At 41.8% G+C, this 18,303-nt stretch overlaps 1 protein-coding gene across 1 annotated transcript in view; it reads left to right on the forward strand.

Moving 5' to 3' along the window:
- The window catches only part of iqcb1 (IQ motif containing B1), a 52,885-nt gene that overhangs the window by 3,951 nt on the left and 30,631 nt on the right, over positions 1–18,303 (forward strand). Inside the window, exons 3-7 of the mRNA XM_060827806.1 lie at positions 605–767; positions 3,135–3,264; positions 5,980–6,073; positions 15,807–15,906; positions 16,711–16,883. Coding sequence (XP_060683789.1) covers positions 605–767; positions 3,135–3,264; positions 5,980–6,073; positions 15,807–15,906; positions 16,711–16,883 — 660 coding nt within the window. The remainder of the gene's footprint in view (positions 1–604; positions 768–3,134; positions 3,265–5,979; positions 6,074–15,806; positions 15,907–16,710; positions 16,884–18,303) is intronic.

Below are 18,303 nucleotides of genomic sequence, written 5' to 3' on the forward strand. Positions count from 1 at the left end.
CCTGGAAGGTGATGAGAAAACCTTTTGCTGGAAAAATGCAGCAGGTCAGGCAGCATCCAAGGAACAGGAGATTCGACGTTTTGGGCATAAACCCTTCTTCAGGAAGAAGGGTTTATGCCCAAAACGTCGAATCTCCTGTTCCTTGGATGCTGCCTGACCTGCTGCGCTTTTCCAGTAACACATTTTCAGCTCTGATCTCCAGCATCTGCAGACCTCACTTTCTCCTCGACGAGAAAACCTTGTCTAATCAGCCCATCATAATCTATACATGGCATTCACTGGTGGGTTGTGGACTTTTTAAAAATTGGATGGCAGCTGTTGATAATGTCAAAAGGCGAGCTAGGTAAAAATGTATGTAGAGATTTCAAGGTATTACAATGAAAGCCACATCGGTGCTTGGGGAAACAGGCATTTTTCTTTTCATACTGTTCTCAATCTCTCAATCACATAGTAGTTAGGATTTTGTTTCTAAATCTCCACAATTGTAAATGGTACTCAAGACTACACTGTAATGTTTCCATATTCTCTAAGCTGTCTTGAAATGTTATTTCTAGTGTAACATTAACCCATTCTCCTTCAAAGTCTTCCACATACTTTTTTACAGAAATCCTGAAGAATCCACCTGTAGAAAGCAAAGAATTACAGAAACTAAAAGAGGATATTTATTATTATGACCTAATTCAGTATTGTATACTGGTGCTTAAACAAGACTACTACAACATTCCAGGAAGCTGGTCCACAGCTGTAGATCTGGCTGAAATAGTCAGGTAAAGTAGATCAAGAATCCTTAATTAATGTTCCATTCCACATTGTTTATGTAGTTATGTTTTAGAAAAAGTTAATTCTATTCCTAAAGGCATCCACAGGAAGGATTTGGGTATGAATTCCATTTAAGTGCTCAAGCCAATGTGTTTTTGTTTTAAATGCAATGAAACGTTGTTTGTGCAAATACAAAGGAGTTAAGCATTAATCCTTGCCAAAAGCAGAAGACTGTGACATGGTATTCATTAATCAGTAATTACCTCCTATCCATGATATTGGGGATTCTTGAAGCTTGGCAGTGTGTGTTGTATTCTGTTGTGGGATGTGGATGTCCCTGGCTGGGCCAGCATTTATTGCCAAACTCTAAATGGGGTTGAGAAGTTGGGGGTAAGCTGGCATCTTGAACATGCTGCAGTCCTTGGGATACTGTTGTATCAAAAGTGCTGCTGGGAAGGGATGCCCCTGATTTTGACCCAGCGACACTGAATGTACAGTAATATAGTTAGATGGTGTGCAGCTTCTGTGGAACTTGCAGGTGGTAGCGTTCCATTATGGACTTTTCTGTTCTGGTGGTGAACATGAATTGAAAGACAATCTGACAATTTACGTTTCAAGCTGAAATCTGGCATACTTTTGTCCAAAGTAATCAGATTTTAGTGTCAATAAATATTATTTTCCTCAAATCAAACAAGCTAGCAATCAAATGTGACGTAGGTTCATTATTTTGTTTGTCTCATGTTATAAAGTTTATGACGTGAATCTCCATCATTCCTTCATTACACCATCCAGAGTATATTTTAGCCGATAAGAAATTCACAATGCAAATTAACAGGGTTCATTTTTTCAGTCCCTTGCTCCTGGAACAGCACAGCTCATATAGTGAGTTCTGACCATGGAAAAAAGAGACACAATCCAGGCACACAATCAATCCCAGTACCCCTGACCAGGATATAGTAATGTGAAATATGTTCTTTTATGGTCTTCTAACATGTTAGAGACACAAAAATTGACTTAAATCACTCAATTGACCAGAACACTGTGCCGATTTGAGAACAAATGGGGAACAGAATATAGTTATTTGTTTCAGGCCAATGACCTTTTCTCAGATATAGAAGCTGAAATGATTTACTATTTTTTTTCAAGCAAACCTGGACGTGAGGAGAGAAATTTTGAGGCCGAAAGCAGGAGTCTGTGACTGACAAAAGGGACGATAGTATAGGACAAAAGAGGGTGGAAATGGAGCAAGTAAAGAAAGATAAAGTGGGTCCAGAGGAGGTGTAAATTTTATTTGGGGTGGGGGCGGGGGAGATAGCCTAGTGGTACTATCGCTGGACTGTTAATTCACAGACCCAGGTAATGTTCTGGGGACTGGGTTCAAATCCTGCCACGGCAGATGGTAGAATTTGAATTCAACAAAAATCTGGAATTAGGAGTCTAATGATGACCATGAATTCATTGTCGGTTGTTGGAAAAGCCCCATCTGGTTCACTAATGACCTTCAGGGAAGGAAACTGCCATCCTTACCTGGTCTGGCCTACATGTGACTCCAAACCCACAGCACTGTGGTTGACTCTTAAATGCCCTCTGGGCAATTAGGGATGGGCAATAAATGCTGGCCCAGACAGCGGCACCCTCATACTGTGAATGAATAAACAAAAAGTAAAGAAAGATAAAATGGGCCTAGAGGAGGTGTGAATGACATCAGCAGAATCATTACTTATGCCAGAAAAAATGGAACCAGGGTTGTAATCTGAAATGAGTGCAATTGATATTGAATTTGAAAGTATTCAATTGATAGGTGCTGCCTCTCAAGCTTTCATTGAGCTTCATAGGACCAATATAAATAGCTGGAGCAGGGCAGGTAATTAAAAGGCAAGTGATTCAAAGCTAAGGATCACACTTGCAGATTATGCAATGGTATTCAGCAAAGGAATCATTATTTAGTTCCTCCCAATCAAATGGAATGCTTGTAGTCTTCATTTAATGTTACTTCATCCATTGGTTGTGAAGAACTCTAACTTGTATTCTCACAATTTATGTTACTTGAAACTCTCTGATAAGTTCACCAGCAAATCTCTAGATTTGAATCTCACTTTTAATGTTCACAGAAAACAATTATGGACCACGTGAACCCTAATAAATTATTGCCCATGCAAAAAAACCTGAGTCCTTTTGACTATAGACTTTTCCATCATCGTTAGCTGTCAAACTGGGCAACTTGTTTGGTTGCCAAAGCTAAAGATTTTTATTTGACATAAATATCCTATTGGATATCCTGGCTTTGCTGGGTGAATATGTTGCTGGTTTTAAAAAAAAATTGAAATATTTTGAGTTTATAAAATGAATGGTGAATTGAATTGATTTCTTTTCAGTACTGTCTGTGTTGGTCTGAATCCAAAGGAAGATGTTGAAGAGTTTTATGAAAAGGTTTTGCCATCAGCTTCAGATAATCTGATGGTGTTGGCACGGCGCCTGCAAACTCGATTCCTCCAAGCTGTTGAGGTGATTTATACTTGTAGTTTCAGTCTGTCTAGCTGTGAGCCATATTTGCATGAATTCTATTTATAAGACTGAGCAGTAGACTGCAAGCTGAAGATTTCAGTTCTGTTACCAGTTTATAAGACGTGGAGCATGTAGATTGGCCCTATATTTACCCATCTTCTGTCTCGCTCCTTTCTTAAACAGGGGTGTTAAATTAGCCATTTTCCAGTCCTCCAGGACCTTCCCTAACTCCAGTGATTCCTGAAAAGTCACGACCAGTGCATCCTGAATGTAGTCCAACTGGTCCAGGCGAGTTTATTTTTCACTTTCAGACCTTTGAGCTTCCCAATACCTTCTCCTTAACAATGATCACTGCACTCACCTCTGCCCCCTGACTCTTATGGAGTTCTCATATGCTATTGATATCTTGCACCATGAAGTATCTAGTCACTTCCTCTACCATTTTTTTGTTCTCCATACCTTCTTTTCCCGCCTCATTTTCCAGTAGTTCAATGTTCACTCTTGCCTCTCTCTCTCAATTTTTTTAGGTATCTAAAGAAAAATCTTGTGCCGTCATCCTTTTATATTATTATTAGGCTTACTCTCATAAATAATCTTCCCTCTGTCTGTGTCTCTGTCTCTCTCTCTCTCTCTCTCTCTCTCTCTCTCTCTCTCTATGTGTTTCCAAGGAAACCTAAACACATGTCTGAGAATCAACCTTTCAACTCAGCAAGCAAACTTACATCCAGAACCTCGACCTGAGCTACAAACTTCTCGAAACCCGCTATCAGCCACGATCTTAAGGAATAGCAGATTAGACTTGAAGGACTAGATGGCCTACTCCTGCTCCTTGTTCTTATATTCTTATATATATCTTATGCTTTTTTGTTTGCTTTTATGCTACTTCTGCCTTCCTTTGTCAACCACGTTTCCGTCATTCTCCCTTTAGTATACTTCTTCCTTGCGATGAATTGCTGCTCCACTGCCTTCCCTGCTGGCTCCCCTTCCAATCAACTCTGACCAGCTCCTTGCTCATGTCTTTGTCGTTACCTCAATTGTTATACCATAGTATTGTGATTCCAGCTTCTCCCTTTCAAACTGAAGGGTGAATTCTATCATGTTATGGTCACTGTCCCCAATAGGTTCCTTCATCTTATGCTCCCTATTCATGTCTGCCTCATTACACATGTTATTAAGAAAACCATATACATAGGTACTATGTTGAGACACCCTGACTGATGGCTGCCTCCATGGTTTTTGATGAGGGCTATTCCCTTTTGTTACACGGCTGCTTGCTTGCTGTGTTTGCCATGTAAGCAGCTGGAAAATACTGCAGGTGTGAGTTTGACATAACCCACTGTTTGCAGCAACATGTACACACCCCACCTCGATTGAAAACCTACAACCAGCTAGGCAAGCTGCCTCGTTGCTTGACTGTGCTAATTGGCACAGAGGGGCAAGACAATGCGTAAATGCAACAAGCATGCAGATCCTGTACTCCCTAAGTGGACTACAAGTGAATTGGAAGCATACCATGATGATCATGAGGGTTGGCAAATATGGGATGCCAGTGCCCATTGACCCAGCTAGTGCCTTCAGCTAGTGCCATAATCCCTGTAATTGGCAGCACATCACCTCAGCATCTCACTGCTTGGCGAATGATGCAGGAATTTGCACTGAGATAGACCTCTCTGGACCTTTCAACTCATTCTGCCACAAATCTCATCGTAGTTCACTTGGCTCAGATGCCTTTACGACCCCATCCAATATGTGAAACTGCTTATAAAAGAAATGTCAATTCATGGCTTTTTTAAATAAAGTATGTTCCTATAATGCTAGCAAAGTGTCAGACCAACCATTAATATATCAGAAATAGAAGCCTTAAAATTTAACGCTTCTTCACCTTGTGCAAGTTACGTTGAGACATTGGCAAAAGAAATCACAGAATAACTTACATTAACCTCATGGAGATGTCAATCAAGCAAAGTCGACAGTTCTCTGCTCCTGTGAGAACAGATACAGATGAGGTGCTATTACACATATTTAGTAATTTGTAAGTGATAGGTATACTGCCAAGGGCTGGTGAATAGTTAATGTGGTACCCATACAACTCTAGGCACCATCATGTAAAAGTGATCTTGAGGCACTGATAAGGTTGCAAATAAAGAATGATATCAAGACTGAATTTGTATACTTGGAAAACAATGAATGGGTTCTTGTCTTTGGAAAAGAGAACACCAAGGAGTGAACCAATAAAAATTTTTTAAATTATGAAAGATTTTGATTGAGTCAACATGTTAAGAAAATTTTCACATGTGGGCAAGAGCCAAATTAGAAGCAATCAATAGATAATCAGGAAGAAGTCAAATATGGAATTCAGAAGCAACTTCTTTACCTGCAGGGCATTGAGAATGCGAAGCTCACTACCATAGAACAGTTAATTCAAATAATGTAATTACTCTTTAAGGTAAATTAGTTAAGTGTGTGAAGCAGATGTCAATTGAGGATAATGTTAATTGAATTTGATATAGAAGATTGGGCAAGGGTTCAAATGGAGCAAAATGCCATGAATGACCTGTTTCAATGATGTTTGCTCTTTGTAAACATCTTATTGTTGATGATGCGTAACTAAAACCTATTATCAGAAACAACTATTTTGATATAACAGAAAGAAAGTGCATTTGAATACATCTTTGCCTGCTTGAAAATGTTTTAACAAATTGTTCTCAATTCAAGGATGACGTCAAACAAGATTTTCTGCGCTGTTTCCTCAATGTGACTAACTCCCTTTGCTGGCTTCTCAGTGACCACATTCAGCTGATTCAACAAGGTAAGTCTGAGCCAGTGCTTTAGTTTTACTTGGCTGTGGGTATTGTTACTAGCAATTAAAATTTGCATTTGTACAGTACTCTTCGTGTAGAAAAATGTCCCAATGGATATCACAGTGCCAGAATTGGACAGAAATAGATAAAATGTCAATGGAAATGATATTTGAAAGATTACAAATATATCAATATTCTGAGGAAATAACAAAGAGGACTGGTAAGGGTACTGCAGTGGATTTCAGCAAGGCATTTGACAAAGTCCCACATGGCACACTAAACTAAAGCTGATAAGATAACAGGGAAATGTAACCAGGTGGACCCAAAATCAATTTAGTGTAAGGAAACAAAGGGTAGTAGTCGAGAGATGTTTGTGAAGGGATTCAGTGTTTGATCCTTTGCTGGTTGTGGTAAATATTAATGATTTAAACTTAAATGTGGGAGACATGATTGGAAAGATTGAAAATGAAGCAAAACATTTGGCCAAGCAGGTGATAGTGAAAAGGATGATATCACTGGTTTGGGTGAGTGGATGGAAAAGTAGCAAATAAAATTTAACCCAGAAATTAGAAGTAATGTTTTTGGAGAGGGCAAACAAAGCAATGGAATATATAATAGGCTAAGGTTGACGAGAGAGGTAGAGGAATTGAAACATCTTTGAATGCATGTCCTCAGATCCCTGAAGGTAGCAGCACAGATTGGTAAAGAAGGCATATGGAATGCTTTCCCTCACTGAATGAGATATTGAGGACAAAATTATGAATATAGGAATATACTGAAATTATTTAAAGCACTGATTAGGCCGCAGCAGGCATTTTGTGTATAAATCTAGTCACCACATTGCTGTATGGACATAATTACTCGAGACAGAGTATGGAGGAGACTTACAAGAATGTTGTCAGAGCTTGAAAACTGCAACAATGGGGACAACCTAAACTAGGGTGTTTTCCTTCGAACAGAAGAAGCTGAATAGTTCCTTAATTGAGGTGTACAAAGTAATGAGGGGTTTAGAGAGTCATACAGCTTGGAAACTGACTCTTAGGTCCAACCAGTTGATACCAACCATGATCCCATATTAAAGTAGTCCCACCTGCCTGCTGTTTGCCCATATCCCTCCAAACCTTTCTTATTCCTGTACTTATCCAAATTAATTTGAAATGTTGTAACTATATCTGCATCCACTACTTCCTGTTGAATTTCATTCCACACATGAATCATCCTGTGTAAAATCATTGTCCCTCATGTCCTTTTAAATCTTTCTCCTCTCACCTTAAAATTCCCCCTCGTCTTGAAATCCTCCACCATAAGGAAAAGACACCTGCTATTCACCTTACCTATCCCCCTTATGATTTTATTAACCTTTATAAGATTACCACTCAACCACCTCTGGGTCCCTGTGTTCTACAGCACAATCCAATGCTCTCCTTTTAATTGTATAAGTCCTGCCGTTGTTGGTTTTACCAAAATGCAATACTTCACATTTATCCAAATTAAACTCCATCTGCCACTCCTCAGCCTATTAACCCAATTGATCAAAATCTCTCTGTAACCTTCTTCACTGCCAACTATGCCATCAGTTTTGGTGTCATCCACAAACTTACTAACCACACTTTATATATTTTCATCTAAGTCATTTATATAAGTGGCAAAGGGCAGACCTCTTCTACATAGTGCAAATGTCAATTGCCAAGGACTACCATTTAAGGTGATTGGTACAAGGATTAGAGAGGACATGAGGAAAAGCTTTTGGGTAGGGTTTTCTGGCTGAGGCGGAAACCCTCAGTTCCTTTAAAAGGAACCTGGATCTGCACCTGAAATGCTGAAACCTGCAGGGACAGGTGCTGGAAAGTGGTTTATTCAACCACACTGATTCATGGACTAACTGACCTCTTCCTGTACTGTAGCTTTTCTAGGATTTCTTCTATGGTTCTATGGATATCACAGAGGTAAAATTGGATGTAAATAGACAAAGGGACAATGAAACTGGTATTGGGATTGGTGGCCAATAAACTCAGATTTAGAGTTGTCTTTTCATAGAACAGAAGTAGGAGAAAGTGAGGACTGCAGATGCTGGAGATAAGAGCTGAAAAATGTATTGCTGGAAAAACGCAGCAGGTCAGGCAGCATCCATGGAGCAGGAGTATCGACGTTTCGGGCATAAGCCCTTCTTCAGGATTCCTGAAGAAGGGCTTATGCCCGAAGCATCGATTCTCCTGCTCCTTGGATGCTGCCTGACCTGCTGCGCTTTTCCAGCAACACATAGAACTGAAGTAGCCCATTTTTGTTTGTGCTGACACTCTGAAAGAGTAATTCATGCTAATTTACTCCATTCCTTCATCTTGTAGGCCTGGAGATTTCTCCTCTTTCTGAAAGCCATGATTGAATTTGCTTCCTCAGCACTATCAGAAATGTGTTTGTTACTGCATCTCTTTGTGTTTATAGTTTATGTTAACAATTTAGACTTAGCTGTAAGAATATGACTTTGAAGTTTATGAAAATTGACTTTTTGCTTAATAGAGGAAGCACTGGCATAATGGTATGGTCACTGGACTAATAATGCAGAAACCTAGGTTAATGCGCCAGAGGAAGGTTGATGAATCCCACCACAGTAGTGAAATTTGAAATCAGTTAATAAATCTGGAATTTTTGCAAGGTTTGTGAAGGTTTGTAGGTCAGGTTGAGGTTTAGAGTGTAGGTTTGCTTGCTGAGCTGTAGGTTTGATATCCAGACATTTCATTACCTGGCTAGGTAACATCACCAGTGGCAACCTCCAAGTGAACCGAAGTTGTTGTCTCCTGCATTCTATTTATATCTTTCTCCCGAATGGGGTTCCTGGGGTTTGTGGTGATGTCATTTCCTGTTCATTTTCTGAGGGGTTGATAGATGGCATCTAAATCTATGCATTTGTTTATGGTGTATTCTGGTGGCTAACTTTCTTCCTTTTGTCCTACGTAGTGTTTGTGACAGTCCTTGCATGGAAATTTGCAGATGACGTTGGTTTTGTTCATGGGTTGTATTGGGTTTTTTAAGTTTGCTAGTTTTTGTTTGAGAGTGTTGATGGGTTTGTGTGCTACTAGGATTCCGAGGGGTCTTAGTAGTCTGGCTGTCATCTCTGAAACTTCTTTGATGTATGGTAAGGTGGTTAGGGTTTCTGGCTGTGTTTGGTCTGCTTGTCGTGGTTTGTTCTTGAGGAATCTGCGCACTGTATTATTTGAGTATCTGTTCTTCTTGAATACATTGTATAGATGGTTCTCCTCTGTTTTCCAAAGTTAGTCTGTGCTGTGCTGTCCCATTTCAACTGGGACAACCCATCTATCCTGGGACAGGCTAAGCAGAGAATTCTAGAGGCCCGGCACTCCATCCACAACGCCATAAACAAACGCATAGATTTAGATGCCACCTATCAACCCCTCAGAAAATGAACAGGAAATGACATCACCACAAACCCCAGGAACCCCATCCAGGATAAACATATAAATAGAAAGCAGGAGACAACAGCTTCGCTTCACTTGGAGGTCGCCACTGATGATGTTACCTAGCCAGGTAATGAAACGTCTGGATATCAAACCTACAGCTCAGCGAGCAAACCTACACCCTAAATCTGGAAATTAAAACTCATCTAATGGTGATTTATGAAGTCATTGTCGATTGTCATAAAAAGCCCATCTGGTTCTCAAATGTCCTTAAAGGTCTGATATACATGATATTAGGTAAAAACAATGACTGCAGATGCTGGAAACCAGATTCTGGATTAGTGGTGCTGGAAGAGCACAGCAGTTCAGGCAGCATCCAAACTGCAGCAAAATTAACGTTTTATCAGGAATAAAAGCAGTGAGCCTGAAGCGTGAAGAGATAAGCTAGAGGAAGGTGAGGATGGGGAGAAAGTAGCATAGAGTACAAGGGGTGAGTGGGGGAGGGGATGAAGGTGAAAGGTCAGGGAAGAGAGGGTGGAGTGGATAGAAAAAGAGGATAGGCAGGTAGGACAAGTCCGGACAAGTCATGGGACAGTGCTGAGCTGGAAGTTTGGAACTAGGGTGAGGTGGGGGAAGGGGAAATGAGGAAACTGTTGAAGTCCACATTGATGCCCTGGGGTTGAAGTGTTTCAAAGCGGAAGATGAGGCGTTCTTCCTCCAGGCGTCTGGTGGTGAGGGAGCGGCGGTGAAGGAGGCCCAGGACCCCCATGTTCTTGGCGGAGTGGGAGGGAGAGTTGAAATGTTGGGCCACGGGGCGGTGTGGTTGATTGGTGCGGGTGTCCCAGAGATGTTCCCTAAAGCGCTCTGCTAGGAGGTGCCCAGTCTCCCCAATGTAGAGGAGACCGCATCGGGAGGAACGGATACAATAAATGATATTAGTGAATGTGCAGGTAAAACTTTGATGGATGTGGAAGGCTCCTTTAGGGCCTTGGATGGAGGTGAGGGAGGAGGTGTGGGCACAGGCTTTACAGTTTAGGCTATGGGCCTTGACAATATTCTGGCAATAGTACTGAAGTCTTTGCCAACTGTTCCAGTCAAACTGTAACACTGACATCGGTGGAAAGTCTGTGGGCTGAGGGAGCTGAGGCTGTTTTTGTTGGAGAGAAGGTGGCTGAGAGATGACTTAATCAAGACATATAAGATAGTCAGAGGGTTAGATAGGTTGGACAGTGAGAGCCTTTTTCCTCAGATGGTGAAGGCTAACTTGAGGGGTGATAGATTTAGGACAGCTATAAGGGGTAGTTTCTTCGCTCAGAGTAGTAGGGAGCATGGAATGGCCTGCTTGCAACAGTAGTAAACTCGCCAACGTTAAGGGCTTTTAAATTGGCATTGAAATACACATGGATAATAATGGAACGGTGGAGGTTAGATGGGTTTCAGATTATTTTCACAGGTCAGTGCAGCATCAAGGGCCGAAGGGCCTGTACTGTGCTGTAACATTCTATGTTCTGTGTGAATGTGTAAAGTTCAGACAAAAAAGAGCAAATCCGATCCAGCCAATTACTGCCTGTCAGTCTACTCTTGATTATCAGTAAAGTGAAGGAAATGATCATCAACGGTGCTATGAAGCAGCACTGATTCTGCCAAAGCCTCTCAACTCGTGACCTTATTACAGCCGTTGTTCAAACACAAGCAAAGAGCAGAATCCTAGAGCTTAAATGAGAGTGACTGTCCTTTTGACATCTAGGCTGCATTTGACATGGTGTGTCATCGAGGGGCTTGAGCAAAACTAGAGTCAATGGAAGTTGGTTGGGGGGAGGGAATGCTTTCTGCTGGTTGGAGACACACCTAGCAAAAAGGATGTGGTTTTTGGATGTCAGTCATCTTAGTTTCAGGATATCACTGCAAGAGTTTCTCAGGATAGAGTCCCAGACCCAATCATCAGCTGCTTCACAATGACCTTTCTTCCATTAAAAAGTCCGAAGTCGGGAAGATTGCTGATGATCGAACATTGTTCACCATTCACAACTCTGCAGATACTGAAGCACACTGTCTGTAAGTGCAGCAAGATATCAACAACATTCAAGCTTGGGCCAATGAGTGGTAAATAACATGTATACCACAGAAGTGCCTAGCAATGATTATCTCCAATAAGAGAATCTCCCTTTTGCATTCAATGGTATTACATCATTGAAACCCCACTGTCAACAGCCTGGAGTTGACCATTGACCTGAAACAACTGGATCAGCCATATAAATAATGCCCTGAAGAAGGGCCCTGCCTGAAACATTAACTCTCTTGCTCCTTGAATGCTGTTTGACCTGCTGTGCCTTTTCCAGCGCCATGGTTTTTTTAACTCTGATTTCTCCAGCTTCTGCAGTCCCCATTGTCTTCTAAATACTGTGGCTGTAAGGACAGCTCAGAGACTTGAAATCCTGTGGCGAATAACTCACCTCCTGACCCCCTAAAGCAAGTCAACCATCTACAAGGCACAAATCAGGAATGTAACAGGATTCTCTCCACGTGCGTAGATGAGTGAAAAACTCAACACCATCAGGACAAATCAGCCGCTTGATTGGCATCCTGTTTAACACTTTCAACATTCACTGCTTCCCTCCATCATCACAATGGCAGCAGTGTGTGCCATCTACTAGATACACTACAGCCACTCACCAGACTCCTGCACCATCCTGAAAGGATGTTAAAAGAAGAACTATTTCAGTGTGCACTTGAGTTGCTGCAACCTGCAAGGTTATACGCCAAGAGCTGGAAGATGAAATTGGAATGAATAATCTCAGTTTTTATAGTCAGCAGGTGCACAATGCGCGGATGGCTATCTTTTGTCTCATGAATCTTTCTATTTTTCTAAATGCAAAGATGTTCAGAAAAACAACTTGATACAGTTTATTTTTTTTTCCAGATGGTTCTCAATATGGTATCAACTTGCACGCAAGTGTGGAACTTCACTATTTTCTCAAATCAGTAATTCTGATACTGCACTTCAATTAGATTTCCAAACTGGCAACTAAGGCAAAAGCAAAACACTGCAAATGCTGGAAATCTGAAATAAAGACAGAAATTACTGAAAATACTCAGTAGATCAAGTGGCAGCTTTGGTGGGAGCAGCAAGTGGACCCATAATGTTAGCTCGGTTGCTCTCTCCGCAAATGGTGCCTGGCTGTACAGGACATTGATTAGGTGACTTTTGGAATATTGTTTGCAATTCTGGTCTCCTTCTTATTGGAACGATATTGTGAAACTTGAAAAGGTTCAGAAAAGATTTACAAGGACGTTTCCAGGGTTGGAGGGAGCTGTAGGGCTGTAGGGAGAGGCTGAATAGACTTGGGGCTGTTTTCCCTGTAGCGTCAGAGGCTGAGGGATGACCTTTGTAAAGGTTTATAAATCATGAGGGGCATGAATAGGGTAAATAGACAAGGCCTTTTCCCTTGAGTGGTAGTGTCCAGAACTAGAGGCCATAAATTTAGGATGAGAAGGGAAAGATATCAAAGGGACCTAAGGGGCAACTTTTTCACGCAAGGTGGTGCGTGCATGGAATGAGCTGCCAGAGGAAGTGGTGGAGGCTGGTACAATACCAGCATTTAAAAGGCATCTGAATGGGTGTATAAATAGGAAGCGTTTAGAGGAATATGAGCCAAGTGCTGGCAAATGGGACTAGATTAGGTTAGGATATCTGGTCGGCATGGACGAGTTGGACCGAAGAGTCTATTTCCATGCTGTACATCTCTGACTCTGACCTGTGAAGTATTTAACAGTATTTTCTCTTGTGCTTATGCCAGATTAGTTGATTACCATATTTGAAATGTAGAATTCTTGTTTTCAGCAGATTTGTTCAGACGTAACGATTCAGTTGTTTCTGAGACCAACAAGCTTTGCTTATGAACATCTGTGCTCAAGCTATTTTTGTGATTTGCGTGACCGGACATTTCAGAAAATTGTTCGGTTGAAATGTGGTATGCAAAAAGACGGCAGCAAGGGTTTTCCCAAATAATCCTGTTGCACTAAAAGTCTATTCTCATCTACGATGATTGAGGGGGTGAAAATTTCAAGTAAATCAGTTTTTTCAGTTAAGGTAACTTCACATACTCAGGATTTTTCACATATTCAGGGTGTCTCTAAGTGTTTTATAAGCATTGATTTTTATTTTGAAGTATTGTTGTGCAGAATAATTAAAGTCAATTTGCACACAGCAAAGGCCCGCAAGCATCAGTGAGGTAAAGAACCAGATAATCTGTTGAATGGAGTAGAAGTAGGCCATTCAGCCCATTGGGTCCCCTCCACCATTCAGTGAGGTAATGATGCAGCAAAGAAGGTGGCCATTTGGTCCAGTTGGTTCATACTGAGCCAAAGACACCCAGATACCCTTTCTAATCCCATCTTCTTGCACACAGCTGTAACCCTGCATCATACAGCACTTAAAGTGCAGATCCAGGCACTTTTAAAAAGAGTTTAAGGTCTCTGTCTCCACCACCAACTCAGGCAGTGAATCTCAGAAACTCACTACCCTCTGCATAAAAACATTTTTCTTCACATTCCCACTAATCTTTCTGCCACTTAACATTTGAACTCTGTTAGAGAAAACAGGTTCCACTTGTCTACTCTATCTCTACCCCTCACAACTTTGTATACTTCAATCATATCACCCCTCAGCCTTCTCCTGTTCCAGAGAAAATAACTGCAATCTCTCCAGTCTCTCCTCATCGCTACAATCCCCAATCCCTGGTGACATTCTAGCAAATTGTCTCTGCACTCTCTCCAGAGCAATCAAGCCTTTCCTGTAATGTGGTAACCAGAATTGCATGTAATAATCCAATTGTGGCCTACCAATGTCTTATGCAGTTTCATCATTATATCCTGCTTTTGTATTATATACCTCATCAAAATACAGGGAGAACTAGCCATTTGGATACAGAACAGGCTCAAAGGGAGAATGCAGAGGGTGGTGGTGGAGGATTGTTTTTCAAACTGGAGGCCTGTGACCAGTGGAGTGCCACATGGATTGGTGCTGGGTCCTCTACTTTTTGTCATTTACATAAATGATTTGGGTACGAGCATAAGAGGTACAGTTAGTAAGTTTGCAGATGACACCAAAATTGGAGGTGGAGTGGACAGCGAAGAGGGTTACCTCAGATTACTACAGGATCTGGACCAGATGGACCAATGGGCTGATGGAGTGGTAGATGGAGTTTAATTCAGATAAATGAGAGGTGCTGCATTTTGGGAAAGCAAATCTCAGCAGGACTTATACACATAATGGTAAGGTCCTAGGGAGTGTTGCTGAACAAAGAGACCTTGGAGTGCAGGTTCATAGCTCCTTGAAAGTGGAGTTGTAGGTAGATAGGAAGTGAAGAAGGCATTTGGTATGCTTTCTTTTATTGGTCAGAGTATTGAGTACAGGAGTTGGGAGGTCGTGTTGCGGCTGTACAGGATATTGGTTAGGCCACTGTTTGAATATTGTGTGCAATTCTGGTCTCCTTCCTATCGGAAAGATGTTGTGAAACTTGAAAGGGTTCAGAAAAGATTTACACGGTCAATTCTTGGGTAGTCTGCAAATTTCCCAACTGTGCCCCCCACATTCAAGTCGAAGTCGTTAATGTATAAAGCAGGGTTCCCAACAATGAGCCCTGTGGAACCACCAGTTGAAACAGCTTTCCATGTGCAAGAGCAACCATTGCCCTTTGTTTCTTGTTACTAAGTCATCTTAGGATCCAGTTTGGCTCATTACCCTACATACTATGGGCTTTTACTTTTTTGACCAATCTGGGATCTTGTTAAGTATCCTTCTAAAATCCATGTAGGTAACATCATCTGCACTACCCTCAATGATCCTCCTTGTCAGTTCCTCAAGTAATTCAATTCAATCAAATTTGTAAGGCATGACCTTCCCTTAACATGCTGACTGTTCCTAACTAGTCCATGCCTTTCTAAATACCTACACTTTCCTGCTTTTTCCCAAATCCTCAATTCCCTCACTGATTAAAGGTTTGTCTATTTAAATCTTAAATATACTAAATGATGCAAGATTGACAGCCCTCTAGTAAAGATTTCCACAGATTCACAATTGTCTGAGAGAAAAATTCCTACTCGGAGCAAACGTTGGCCTGGGCACGAGGAAGGTTCTCAGCTTCTTGGAAAAAATGCTTTAACCTGTCTTACAGCCACTTGAACAAGCAGTTGGGGGTTTTAAAGACTCTTTGAAAGGCTGTAAGATATTGGAAAAATTGCCAGTTGAAAAGATTTGGACAGTAGTGCAATAATTGCAAGGTCTCTGTGGCTTGCTTTAGTAACTGCCTATCCCTTTTCAATGCAGTGTTTCAGTCTGATCGCCTCCTGCAGTTGTTGCTCACTGACGATGTGGAAACTGGAGCTATTATGGTGTCTGTCCTGCTCAGTATCCTGCAGGTGAACAGGTGAGATGGTAAGATTCAAAAGCACCATAACCAACTGAAACACTTTCTGGATCAGTGGTGCTGGAAGAGCACAGCAGTTCAGGCAGCATCCAATGAGCAGCGAAATCGACGTTTCGGCAATTCGGCAGGGTAATGAAGGGCTTTTGCCCAAAACGTCGATTTCACTGCTCTTTGGATGCTGCCTGAACTGCTGTGCTCTTCCAGCACCACTGATCCAGAATCTGGTTTCCAGCATCTGCAGTCATTGTTTTTACCCAACTGAAACACTTGTCAATATTCATTTGTATTGCCATGATTTAGAATCAGCTACCAAGCATTGAACTATCATTAAACCTATTTGTTTAGTACAATGCTGTTGTAACTTTGTTTTATAGTTGCCATTTTATAGTTTTAATTCCTTCACTGTCAACTAAAGTGTCTACACAAATCAATTCTCTTGAGCAGGGTCTGAAGTCTACTCCATAATAAATAGCTACAGTAACAACACTTAATTCTGAGGAAGGGTCATTAAACCCAAAACATTAACTCTGACTTTTCTACATGGATGCTGTCAGACCTGCTTGAATTTTTCCAGCAATTTCTGTTTTTGTTTCTGATTTTCAGCAAGCACAGTTCTTTCAGTTTTTACTTTCCAGTAACTGCAGCTCAGTCCAAGCGCTTGAGCCAGTGCTGGAGAGATGTGCATTCCCCCTTTTGAATACTGTTAGATTATTACATACAAAACAAAGTTTAAGCAAAGCCAATGAACACCCCCCTGTTCGACACAATATTTAGTATAACCTTGTGTGCCATCCTGCCTTTCAGGACAGTGTTGTTCTCTGTGGATGAGAAAAACATCCGCCTAATCCTGGATGAATTAACTTACAAGCTTTTTGCAACCAGCAATCCAGTTATAGGAAGCACATCTATCAAAGTCATGCTGTTGATAGCAGAGACCCATCCTCCCACCTTGAAGATACTTTGCAACAATTACAAAGGTATGTAATGTACTAAAAATATATAGAAATGCTCTAATTAGGCTCAGTAATTACATTTTTGTAAGGCTGTCCCTCGTACCTGGCACTCTGCAAAACTAAACCAGATTAATTTACTTTTAGAAAATCATTTAAGATGAACTGCCAAATTGCTAAATTGATAACTGTAGGACAGAGTCAAATGGGCCAAGTATCTGCCAGATTCAATTTCTGGTCTGTGATTAGTATTGATCACTGATCTGTGTCCAGCACAACCCTCATATGGCTGCGAACCTCTTGAGATTTTCTTGTTATTCTGTAATCACTAGCTCCCTCACTACCTTCTCTATGCATCCAAGATTAATTTTTCTGATAGAAAAACAGAACATACTGGAATTGCTAACCGTGTTTGTGGAGTGGATGTTTCAGATTAGTGATGCTCAACAGAGCTGAATTAATTTTTCTGATTGCTAAGCTTAACCACTCATGGTCCACCCTGTGGTTTATTTAGTTCCAAAGTTCTTTGAGGAGTCCAAGAACTGTGTGAGAGCTACATAAATGCAAGTTTTTCTCATCTTCCCAACTAGGCAAAAATGAGGACTGCAGATGCTGGAGATCAGAGTCTAGATTAGAGTGGTGCTGGAAAAGCACAGCCAGTCAGGCAGCATCCGAGGAGCGGGAAAATCGACGTTTCGGGCAAAAGCCCTTCATCAGGACTGAAGGCAGGGAGCCTCCAGGGTGGAGAGATAAATGGGAGGAGGTGGGGCTGGGGAGAAGGTAGCTAAGAGTACAATGGGGGAGGGGTGGGGATGGGGATGAAGGTGATAGGTCAGAGTGGAGGGTAGGGGAAAGTAGCAGATTGTACAATGGGTGGATGGGAGTGGGGATGAGGGTGATAGGTCAAAGAGGAGGGCGGAGCTGATAGATGAAAGGAAGATTGGCAGGTAGGACTGGTCATGAGGATGGTGCTGAGCTGGAAGGTTGGAACTGGAGTAAGATGGGGGGAGGGGAAATGAGGAAACTGAAGTCCAAATTGATGCCCTGGGGTTGAAGTGTTCCAAGGCGGAAGATGAGGCGTTCTTCTTCCAGGTGTCGGGTGGTGAAGGAATGGCAGTGGAGGAGGTCCAGGACCTGCATGTCCTCGACAGAGTGGGAGGGGGAGTTGAAATGTTGGGCCACGGGGCAGTGGGGTTGATTGGTGCAGGTGTCCCGGAGATGTTCCCTAAAGCACTCTGTGAGCAGGTGTCCAGTCTCCCCAATGTAGAGGAGACCGCTTCGGGAGCAACGGATGCAATAAGTGACATTGGTGGATGTGCAAGTAAAACTTTGATGGATGTGGAAGGCTCCTTTGGGGCCTTGGATGGAGGTGAGGGAGGAGGTGTGGGCGCAGGTTTTGCAATTCCTGCGGTGGCAGGGGAAGGTGCCAGGACAGGAGGGTTGGTTG

Source organism: Hemiscyllium ocellatum, chromosome 7, assembly GCF_020745735.1.
Source record: "Hemiscyllium ocellatum isolate sHemOce1 chromosome 7, sHemOce1.pat.X.cur, whole genome shotgun sequence".
NCBI classification, from domain to species: Eukaryota; Metazoa; Chordata; class Chondrichthyes; order Orectolobiformes; family Hemiscylliidae; genus Hemiscyllium; species Hemiscyllium ocellatum.